Here is a 12,096-nt window from a genome sequence, read left to right as displayed (position 1 = left end):
TCACTCAGATATGAGCTTTAAATATGTTTGGATATCAAACAAGTTTTTCCAAACTTCAGGTTAAGAGTTTTGAAAAACTTGTTTTCATCACACTTTTCAATTTTGGGAAACATATATCACTCAACCAGGCAAAATCATCTAATTTATGCCATTCGAGGATGATACAGCTCTACCACTCAAGTCTTGTTACTCCTGGGCTCCTCACCCTGGCCCATCTTCTTACATTACCTGTTATGCCTCTAGTCACTTCCTGTTAGGGGAGCATTGTTCCTACTTACTTGATCCTCTGTAGTTACTGTTGTTGGTGGAGCTCTTCCCAGCCATGGTTTGTAGTTGCTGAAGTCTCTGTTCAGGCTGCCCCTTTCATGCTCTTCCAATGGTGTGGCATGCCTGCTGTTTTCAGGCCTACTGCCTGTCAGGCGCCAGTTGTGGAGCTCTTCAAGGGGGCAGGACTGGCCCCTCAGCGTTTCAAGTGAGGCCGATCAGCCACAGGCAGCCTGCCTCATCCTCCACAAGATCAGCACCTCAGGAGCCACACTCAGTGCAGCCGAATGGCTGCCATTTTGACTTGGCCACTAAGGCCACCATCCATTGGGCCACTTACCACATCCATCTCAGCAAGTAGCTGTTCACTCATCTGATGCCTGTAGTGTGACCCACCTTCTGAGCCTAGAGCAAGGCCCTGTCCCTGGATCGCCATGGTCTCAGGACGGTTCTACCATCTCCTAATAGCTACAATTGTACTTGGCTGCCAGAGTTGCATGTTTGAGATTTACTGCGTATCTGGACCTGGCACCAAATGTTGCCTCCCTCCCCCCATTTGCACACACCTCCAAATGCCGCAGGAACACCACCCGATGCCAGTGTGCTGTTACTGGACTGTGTCACAAGTTGACAACTCTGGGTCCTGGGCAGAGAGAACAGCAGTCACATCGTAGTCCTCTGTCATCTTGGCTTTCCCTCCCACCAGTTTGGATATAAAAGCAGACAAGCGTGTGTAGATCAACCTAACTTCTTTATTAATGTCCATTGTAGAGTGTTGCACAGTGTCAATAACAGGTTCAATGCCCTTAAGCTTCCATATTAGGGATTCCAATGTTATTGAGGACTTGTCCTCAGTGGACTGCAAAACCCCTTTGGTTTTGACTGAGATAGTGTCTGACAATGGAAGAGTCCCACAGATACCAACATTCAGTACTACACTATATACATCAGCAGCAAGGTCGGAGCTTCATAGTATTAGTGTTGGTATTGCTGGGCTATGGAGCAGAGCTTTTAAATGCTATGTCACTGAACCAAGGCAGATGAGCTAGTCTGCTACAGCATCATTGAAGGTTCCAAACATATTGAAGCAGGTCACTGACTCAAGAGTCATAGTTTCTGTGGATCTCCACATACAGCATTGCCTGATGTCTCAAGTATTGATGGCTTCATACCGCAGAAGTCCAATCGTTTTACAAATCTTGCACTACTCTGTGCTTAAATATTAGCAGTCCTATCACATTTTGTACAATTGAACCTTTTTTTAACCCTGCCGTGCATGGTTGCACAGCAAGGGCATAGTGTTATGATTGTACTTCATTTTGGAGCTCTAACAGCCAAGGTGCAGACCGAGTGGACATAACTTGTGCTCAAACAAATATGGCTGCTGCTTATCCTGTCTGTGATGTCATCAACATAGACAGAGCCCTATCCAAAATGACTACTTGTTTGTGCTGCTACAGTGGTGTGAGCACTGATCATGAGATTTCACCTCCACTCCCTGCTGTTGTCCAGAGATACTCATCCGGTGAGTAGGGACGATTGTAGTCCCTAAATTGCATAGCACAGCAGTCAATGATAACCATATAGGCAGAACTTACTGCATACTTTGGAGCATCTATGGCAGTACACGCAGCTCCCCGCTCCAGTCTACATTTAAGAACACCGTATCAGGTAAGCAGAGGTTCCAGAACGGTTGAGCCCTCAGTGTCTCTCACACGCAACAATAGTGTCAAGCCCAGTGCTTGATTTGTAAAAGAAAAAGTGCCTGTGCCTGAAGCCCTACTCAGAAACCCACGGCTGGTGCAATGAAATGACGGCACGCTGAATAGCATGGCTGCATAGCTCTTAACAGGCCTCTTTAATCCACTTCTAGGCATTCTCCCTGCCTTTCTCACTCCTGCAGGTCCCTACTCTTTCCCTTCGTGCTGTTTTTCCATCTTTCTTTTCACTGTTCTTTCCTATTTGTATGTTTTTTCCTTCTTTTGCTCTTGGAAATTTCAGATCAGGAAAAATAAGTGTTGGTGCTCAAAAATGGATTCTGGTGGCCCCCACCGGCAGCCACTGGCTCAAATCAAGCACTGGTCAAGCCTGTGATCAAGGCTGAGAACCTTGGAAATTGGAATTCCCTGATGAGGAGATCATGTAAAGCATCTCTCCATAGAAGCAAAATGTTAAGTTTTCTTATCTTTAGCTCAACTAAAGTGAAAACTAAAACTTGCTATATTTACACAATGTGAGCACCATTCGGCGGAAGAGATTCACAAGGCAGCCATTAAATATGCGCTTGGGCTCTGCCTCCTAGACTTCTGTTCCCAGAGTTATCATTACTTGACACAGCAAGACAACTTGCTAGACTGCGTCAAATGCATCAAATCTGTCAAGATATGGCACATTCCTGCGCTGACAAACCTGTGGCTGCCTAGCGTTAATGCTGACACCCTTGTGCCATGGTGAAGGGGGCCTCTGCTACTCGCAGATTTGTTGTTGTGCAGGAAGCGACACTTTCCTGCACAAAAAACAATCCTTAGAAGATTCTGCTAAGGTGTTGGGTTGAGGTTCTGTTGTTTTTTCCCTATGCCCCAAAGTGTGAATGGCATGGTTATCGTATGTTGGTGAAACTGTTGTAGGTTTTGGTGTTATGATACCAGTTACTGATACCACTATACTGCACTCTTCAAACTGCCCTAGCTTTAGTTCATATGGGCCCATCATTGAGAATGAAATTACTCCTTGTAGGTAATCAGCTTTGATTACTTTCATGTTCTGTGAGTTGTCTGTTCAATGTTCTCACATGAAAGGTGAATCTTACTTCACTTCATATCTGGTTACTATTTATAGTCTTTCATGTTCATATTACTTTGTCTGCATCTAAAAATGGAGGCTTATCTGTAACCAGTCTCTGTAAACTTGTTGCAGCAAAAAGAGCAGACTACTAGCAAACAGCTCACACTTTTTTTTAAATTCTTTTTTTTTAGGTATACTTGGACCAACCCTTCGTGCTGAGGTTGGTGACGTTTTGATGGTTCATTTTAAAAACATGGCAAATAAGCCTCTCACCATTCATCCACAAGGTGTTGCTTATGGCAAGAGATCAGAAGGTAAGCAACATTTCTCTTATATAAGCAGTGTCATTTTTTACTTCACCTATTTCAGTGTTTTTCAAGCATGTGGAGGCCATCTTTAGCCACTTCACAGCAATGAGTAAGTGACTGTCCACAGTATGATACCCTAGGTCTTATCTTCTACCGAGAGTACTCCCATTGATTGATTTCGGGGTGGGGGACCCTGATTATAAGTAAGGATGAGTGGGTTAACAGGGTGATCTTAGAATAACAGTATCCAGTAGCTCGGAAAATGGTGAGAATAACGTTTTTCCGTTATTCTAGAAGTTTTGTGAAAGCATCTTTGAAGAAGTTCATTTTCTAGCTCTCTTTGAAGGCAAGGAATTACACTACTCCCAAAAATGGAGCCAAGCTTTTTCCACCATATCTGTTATGTAAATTTGGCTGCCACTTAAACCTAGGGATACTGGATCTTAGAGCATAGGTTAATGTTTTGAGAGGGACAGCTTTTGCAAGTGTAACAGTTGACGTTGCCTCCGTAAGCTTTCTGAATGATGCAGAGATTCATGAAAAAAATTCTCTGCTGAACTGAAGGGCAAAGACATTAAGTTAAGGCATGACTTTTGATCTTTTCAAATTTCAGCAGTTTATTTGTTTTGAAACTTGAGTACACTAAGTTAGAAAAGTGTAGGTCTGAAACTGTTTGTGAGCTTCATCCGCTGATTGTATAGCATCTATGGTAGAACCTTTCTCTCTTTCTTAAGATGTAAATTGTTTTTTTTACTAGTTATCAGGGGTGTGTAATTTAATAAAATATCTACTGGTCCATAGGACATGTTCCTTCATAAATCTACTTGCCCTGTAAAAAAATCGTTTTGTCCCTTTGGTGCCATGTAGAGCGGCGACAAATTATGGCAGCCATCTCCTTATGTAAGAGCTCTGCTAATAGCCTCTCTGATTATGCCAGGGCTAATACTATAGAAGGGCTTGAATACTAGCAATTTCCTTATTTTACCACCTTTCCGCAGATCTACATACTTGGGCTTGAGGCAGGGCCGGCTTTAGCGTTGGTGGCCCCTGTGCAACAATCTTTTTTTGGCACCCCCTGCCCATGATACCACCTCAGTTCCCTCATTACCTCCCGGCAAATGTGCCACTCATCTCTCCACAACCACCCTTTCACATACATTCATTTGTTTTAAAATGCTTGTAAATGCTGGCTTTACTAATCCACTCAGCTATCCAAACAAAATATCATTCTGTTCTTTGCAGCAGGCATATTTACTCTCCACGCTACTTTATGGCTAATCAAAGCTGCTGCTAGACAAACCTCTGATCTCTCTCTCTAGCAAGAACATTAATAACAAGAGGCATCTTGACATGTTAATTGATTCTTGAAGGCTGGAAGCACAAGAAACTTTTCAGCAGGTGCTTTTAAATTGCAAGTTTCATAAGTAGTTGCTAAACACAGCAATCAATCCAGATCCCAGAGGTAAGCACCCCGTACTGCCCTAAAGCCGGCCCTGGTACGAGGTAGTGGTAAACAAAGGTTCCCGGGTTGGAATGCCCTTTTGAGTCTGTGCAAACTTGCTAACTTGAATGTCTTATAGGTTTTCACAAGCTATTCTCGAATCTATTTATATATTGGGAAAGGTTGGATAATTACTCCTGACAAGGGCAGAAGTAAAACTTCTTCCAGGGTTGGGAAAAAAAGTGGATGGAAGGAAAGTGAAATTGTAAACAAAACATATTTTTGAATAAGCAAATCGACACATGTATCTTTGCTCATGCTCAAATACAGTTCAAAATATTACCTAGCAGTACGATTTCCTTTTATACTTCTGTAAATTCTTGTGAATTCATGAAATATGTAAATCGGCACTAATGCAAAGACATATACCATGGGTGCACAACTTTGACTTTCTTTAACAATTTGTCCCCAAATTAGGTCTGGCGTTAACCAAGACCTTTTGTTTTTATTAAAATGCTATCTCTCTCTCGCTGTCCATCTATTGGGTGCCTTCACTGTGAGTAATATCAATTTGCTGTTTCATAAGGAGCATATCAGCACACAAACACTGGTGTAACAAAATGTTATGCCCCCCCCCGCCCAGTACATGGAGGGCCCCCTCGCAGACTCACTTAGGAGCTCTCGGGCCAGGGTACTGGGCTGAGGGGGCCCTCTGGAGCTCAGGGCCCCGCACCCAACAGGGCTGTGGGGTCCTGTGTTACGCCATTGCACACAAAGTAGTGGTGTTCAGTAGCAGAAACTACTGTTGCAACGTGCAATTTTTAAGACCAAAAAATATTTTTGTGTTTTGCAATGTTTGTGACAATGGTGAAGGCCTGCATATTCCAAAAACAATAAAGTTTTGCAAAAGTCATGTCAAAATAAGACATGCATTGATAAAAGCAAAAGACTGACCACTGATGTCAGACCTATTGGCTTTGTCAATGCTTGTTTATTTTGTTCAAAGCGCTCACCCTAATACTAAAGGCTTTGCATTAATGAAATATAAATATAAGCTCGAACAGCATAAACAAATGGACAAAAATATCTTCTCAACTGCAGACAATTCCCTTCCCATCTCTAAAATGTGATACTGTATACTGGCAGCCAAAGTGTTTGGTGCTGCAGCAGGTTGGGCCTGCCTGTCCCAGAGACAAATTAGACATCAAAATGTGTTGTCCTTGACCCCAAACAATATGTCCTCGGCATCAGGCTATAGGAATTCCACAACCCTGAGTTACAGAGTTGCTTCCTAGAATGGAAAATCTTTTTGTGCAGTATTCTAGGAAGTAAAAAATGTATTACAGTCCCACATGTTTTTTAATCCATTTAGTATTGTGATGTCTAAAATTCATATGATGTTGCTGTTTGTGACACAGTAACCCTCTACAAGAGGTTTACAAGATTGCAGTTTGCTAGACCTGTCAGACCTTAGGGTGGTCTTCCCACAAACTTGTTGCCTGCTTACATCCAATATTTGCTGTTTTTTTGTTTTGTTGGCCTTAAGACTGTGTATTTTACCACAGCTAACCACTGCTAACCACTGCTAACCTGTGCTTGAGCTCACGCCTAGAAACATGGTTTGATTGGTAAATACCTAACTGGCATATTTAGTTACTTGTAAGTCCCTTGTAGGGTATACCACATACCCAGTAAATTAAATGCTACCAGTAGACCTGCAGCACTTATTTAGCTACCCACCTTAGTAGCACTCTAAACCTTGCCCCAGGCCTGCCATTGCAGCCTGAATGTAGTGTCACACTGCTGTGTCAACTTGACATTTAAACTCCCTTTCCAAGCCTTAAACCCCCTTTTTTTAGATATACATCACTGCTGGGGTAGGCCCTAGGTAGCCCATAGGGCAGGGTGCTGTGTAATTGAAAGACTGATAATGTACATTTGATATTTACATGTCTTGGTAGTAAAACAAAACTGCCACATTTGTTTTTCAATATTGTGAGGCCTACCCCTCACATAGGATAACATTGGGGATTCCTTATTACATTTAACAAGCTGTAATTCCTAAATTTGAGAATGTATATATCTCATGTTTGGTACCTATGGAATTGTATCTTGGAATCATGATATATGGTGGAAAGGCCTAAAGATTCTCAGTGGACCAGTCCTGAAGAAAAGCGTCCTTTGATAGAACTTCAGGAACCTGTCTCCAGCTATAACTCTAACTGAGCTGTCAAGCAGGACACAAAAAGGTCTATTCTGAAAGAACCCCATGTCTTTTTTAGAGTGTGAATTACTTGGAAATCACGACATCACTTGCATGCTGTCGTATATGGTCCTTGAATACTAATCCACGACTGCATTGTTCATTTCCAGAAGGTATGCTGCCACCTGAGATATTTTCCTCTGTAGATAAAATTCCCAAAGAGACCAGGCTAGACTCACCAGTAGCTTTGATCTTGTTCCTTCCATTTGGTTTATGTACCTGACTGCTGCCTTGTTGCTCATGTGAATTAACCCTGTTTTTTTGCAAATTTATAGGCTGCAAAGAAGCCTGCAAGAATCTCTAAACAATTTATATGCATTATGGATTCCTTTCTGGAGCATCCTCCTAAGGTTGAGTAACTGCCATAGCCAGCTCCCCAGACACCGGATCTGCATCTGATTCTAAGACAAGATCAAGAGATGCAGGAGAGATGACTCTCTTATTATATGTTTCTACATGACATAGTCACCAACGTAGCTCCTGTTTTTCAGTCTTGTCTAGAAGGACCATTTGTGAGCATTCTAGACCTGTTTGAAGATGTCTTGTTTTCAGGCACTGGACATCCCTGGAAAACTCATCTAATTTGAGGATGAGGGCAGGCCCACTAGCCTCGCTAACTGGCAGAAAGAAATGTGATGTTGTGACAGTGACATCCTGAACTCCTTTATCACCTTTAACTTGGCTTCTGGCAATAGAAGAATCTTGTTATCAAAGTCCCCAGGAAGCCAAATAATTTGATCCTTCTTGAGGGGGGACCAAGTCCAGTTTTTCACATTTATAATGAAACCCAGTTATTGAATCAACTCTATGTACCCCTGAACGTGCTTCATCAAACTTTTTCTCTCCTGTCCCAGGAATATGGTTTTGTCCAGGTACACTATTATCCTTGGTCTCTGTGTTCTGAGGACTATTGCCAGAGGTCTCATCAACCTCGTCAGAAACCAACGAACAGAGGATAGGCAGAATGCAAAGATTTTATTTTGGACACCTGTGCTTGCCACAAAAACTGCAGCTACTTTCTGTGCTCTTTACATATTAACACTGTCAGATAGCTGTCTTTTAAATCTAGAGGCACCATCCCGTCCCCAAGTAGAAGGATGTCCCTCGAGCATATGCTAGTCTCCATTTTGAAATGCAGGTACAGAACGAATTGGAAAAGCTCCTTCAAATTTAGCACTAGTTAATGTTTTTTTGTTTGATTTCTCCACTAGCAAAATGTTACTGACAACATAGTTGAGGCGTACGCAATATAGTTCTAAAGCCCACTTCAACAGCGATTCATGTAACTCTAGGCTGAACAGATTCCAGTCTTTCTGACAAAAATGTTTAGGAAAAGGCCCCTTGGTGTGTACTGGGTTGCAAAGAATTATATTTGAAATCCTCACACTGTCTGTAGTACAGATTAATCTTTTGATAGCAAACTCGGCTATGGAACAAAAACGACTAAGGTGCCTCCTACTGTAACAAGGGAAGAGGACACTATACTTAGCTTGAGTTCCCCTGCCCTTGCTTGGCGTGTGCTGATGACAAATATCCTTCTTCTTTGTGGGCATGATGTTGGCCTTAGGCAGCCATACTGCTTGATGTCAAATGGTCTGTAGAAGTTTCACCATCCAGTGCAATGACCATCATATCTACCAGCACTAGGAGAGACCCATTCAAAACTTGGGCAAGGGATGATTGTGCCTTGACCAGAAAGACAAAGGTCTGACCTTACTGCTGTTTTCTTTAATAAATTCATCGTCACATAGAGATCCTAGAGAATTAGTGCCTATATCTGAGCCTGCTATTCCCCAGGTTTAGGATCAATACACAACAATAGTCTGCCCAACATTTGCATTTTCAAGAAAGCAGATTACACTTTGGGCCCAATCCTAATCAGAAATTGTTTCTGTGCCCAACTGACATCTTTACTTTGCCTCAGCAACACACAAAGTATTGGAAACAGGACCCAGGGTATTCAGTAATTTATCTTGGCATGAAGACCATGCCTTATCCACACCTTTTCTTGATTCCTTTCACTTATGCTTAAAAATGTTACAGTTTAAACATCCAATCCCACAGGTATGGCCGCTTTAGCAGATATTATTGGCTTTGGGCACTCCACCCTCATTTTAGATCTAACAGTCCTGTCCACTGAACTTATTTATCTTGGGCTGACAGAGGATCAGTTGAGGAACCCACTCCTTGAATTTGAATGCTGAATGAGCCTAGGCTCAGATATGAGAGTACCAAACTCATCCAAAATAACAATATGAGTCTTAGCCCCAGTTTCCATCTTTTTCAGGACAGTATTATTGTCATCAACATTATTGTAATAATTACGATACTATCCACCAAAATTCGGTGAACATAAACCATCTTAGAGCCTCTTTCTTACTTGTGCCTCCCATATTACCAACAATAGGGTTTTTCCACATTGTCATTGTCTCCCTCTGGAATTCCGCTGCCACCAAATTCATCTCCCTCATACCCATGAGGGGAAACATAATTTTACTTCATCATTCTTTTGCTGCTGTGGCTGCATTACTCACCTTGCTTGGAATGTAATTTGCCATTCAGGGGAATAAGAGAGTTTGTGTTAGACCTGGCATCCTTGGTGTGGTCTCTAACTTTTTGCCTCTACTTCCCAGTTTGTTGCAATTTTTGTTACCCTGGGCACTTTACAACTGCTGACCAGTACTAAAGTGCAAGTGCTCCCTAAGTGAATTGTATGTGTAATTGACTTTTCCATGGTTGGCATATCTGATTTACTAGTAAGTCCCTAGTAAATTTCACTAGAGGTGCCTACCAGTGGGCCTGTAGCACTGATTGTGTCACCCACATGAGTGGCCCTGTAAACATGGCTCAGACCTGCCACCGCAGTGTCTGTGTGCAGTTTTTAAACTGCCAATTTGACCTGGCAAGTTTACCCACGTGCCAGGTCCAAACCTTCCCTTTTTATACATGTAAGGCACCCCTAAGGTAGGCCCGAGGTAGCCCCATGGGCAGGGTGCAGTGCATGTAAAAGGTGGACATGTACTCATGTGTTCCACATGTCCTAACAGTGAAAAACTGCCAAATTAGTTTTTCACTGTTCTCTCTCATATGTTAACAAGGGGGCTGCCTTTAAAGATCTCTTAAGTGCAGTTCCCTTTGAGAGCAGTGGACATATGGAGTTTGGGGTATTTGAACTCACAATTTAAAAATACATCTTGTGGTAAAGCTGTTTTTTAGATTGTTAGTTTGAAAATGCCACTTTTAGAAAGCAGGCATTTTCTTGCCTAAACCATTCTGTGACTCTGCCTGTTTGTGGATTCCCTGTTTGGGTCAGACAGACAGTTGGGCTGTTTGTGAATCTCTTCTAGACAGTGACACAAAGGGAGCTGGGTTGTAGCCTACATATCCTGATGAGCCATCTGGGCTAGAGTGGAGGGAGGAGTGGTCACTTACACCTGAATGGGCTGTGCATGCCCTCACAGAATGCAGTCTCTGCCCCCTTGTGTGTCTCTGGGGCCTGGCCTGGGCAAGGCACGTTCCTATTAACAACAGGGACTTATCTTTGAAGTTGGTCAACTTCAAAGGCAGAAAGGGGTATATGTATTGAATCCAAAACCCCAGACTTTAGATTTCTTCAAGCTTTGCTTCCGGAACCAAGAGGAACCTCTACCAAGGAGAACAACTGAGGAGAAGTTCTGCCCTTGCCTGTGACTGTGCTTTGTTGGGCTATCCTGCAGTTGTTGCTTCTGCCTGTGAAAGGGGACAAAGACTAGGCTTTGTGGTATATTCCTACTCAAGAAGAATCTCCACAGGCTTGGACTGAGCTTGCCTCCTATTCTGAAGTTCAGGGCCATCAAAGACTTCCTCTGACAGCACCTGGACTCTGCTCAGACTCCTGCCCTGCAAGTCGGCCATAATACGGTCCATGGGCCCTTGAAAGGAGAAGCTAGTGGAAAATCAAGAAGATCAAAGGAAACCAACTTCAGATGATTCCGGATTGATGCCGCTGCAGAATCCCGTGACGCCGCCTGCAACCGAAGCCATGGTCCTCGTAGCAGTGCCACGACCCTGCAGGCCCGATGGCGCTACAGACTCTCTGAAGTCTACGACTCTGTGAAAGTCGCCGCACCACGTTGTGACCGCCTGATACCGACTCTGCCAGAAGTGCTCATATCTATCGCTTCGCACTGACGCCGCCTCACCTTCACCGCTCTGCAGAAAGGTCCTGACGCCTCTTCCTGACGAGGCAAGAGGGTGAGCCTGGGGTTAACTGGGTGTGTTTCTCCTTTGCCCTGACTAGAGTGAGGGTCCTTGCTTGGACAGGAGGTAACCTGACCAGACAGCCAGACACCATTTCTAACAGCTTTTACTAGCATCCTCTACAGAATTTCCAATTTCAGTGGTCATACATATAAATGATGAAAAGTCCACTTTATAAATAGGATTAGAGACTAAATTGTCTAAAAACTTCCTCCTCCTCATTATTTGCACTGCTATCCACCATTTTAAATAGTGAACAACAGCAAATTCAACCCTCAGAATATTATTTATGAACATGTATATCACATATATTAAAACAAGCACACGGAAAAGAGGTTGTGCTTCTAAAAAACATTCCTGTATATCCAGGCAGATGCTTACATAAACATATTCCAATGCAAGTGTCTGTCTTGCAACAAATAATATAATGCAAGTGACCATGAAATCTAGTTATAGCTCCCCAGGAGCCTTCCCGTGCTACAGCGTAATTATTTACACATCATCTTAAATGGGCAAATAAGCCACAGAGTTCTGAAACGAAGTAGCAGTTTCATACAAAAGCAGCCTGTTTAAAGGTAACTCAAAACAAAGTCACAATTTCACCCAGAGACTTTCAATGTAGGCACCTTTGTAAAATTGCCCCAAACAGTCAAAATTTAAGTTGAAGCATCCAAAAACAATAAACACACTACAATAAATCACATTCTAATTCTAGAAAACACCTTTTTGTAATGCACCTGTTTCCAGCAGTATTTGTTAGTTTCCAGCTTAAATACTCAAACCCAATATGTTCTACT

At 42.7% G+C, this 12,096-nt stretch overlaps 1 protein-coding gene across 1 annotated transcript in view; it reads left to right on the top strand.

Moving 5' to 3' along the window:
* F5 (coagulation factor V) overlaps window positions 1–12,096 on the top strand; it is a 728,300-nt gene that overhangs the window by 145,579 nt on the left and 570,625 nt on the right. Inside the window, exon 3 of the mRNA XM_069204171.1 lies at window positions 3,240–3,362. Coding sequence (XP_069060272.1) covers window positions 3,240–3,362 — 123 coding nt within the window. The remainder of the gene's footprint in view (window positions 1–3,239; window positions 3,363–12,096) is intronic.

This window comes from Pleurodeles waltl, chromosome 8 (genome assembly GCF_031143425.1).
Source record: "Pleurodeles waltl isolate 20211129_DDA chromosome 8, aPleWal1.hap1.20221129, whole genome shotgun sequence".
Lineage (NCBI taxonomy): Eukaryota > Metazoa > Chordata > Amphibia > Caudata > Salamandridae > Pleurodeles > Pleurodeles waltl.
The sequence above is the reverse complement of the archived record's forward strand: the minus strand, read 5'-3'. Positions and strand labels throughout refer to the sequence as shown.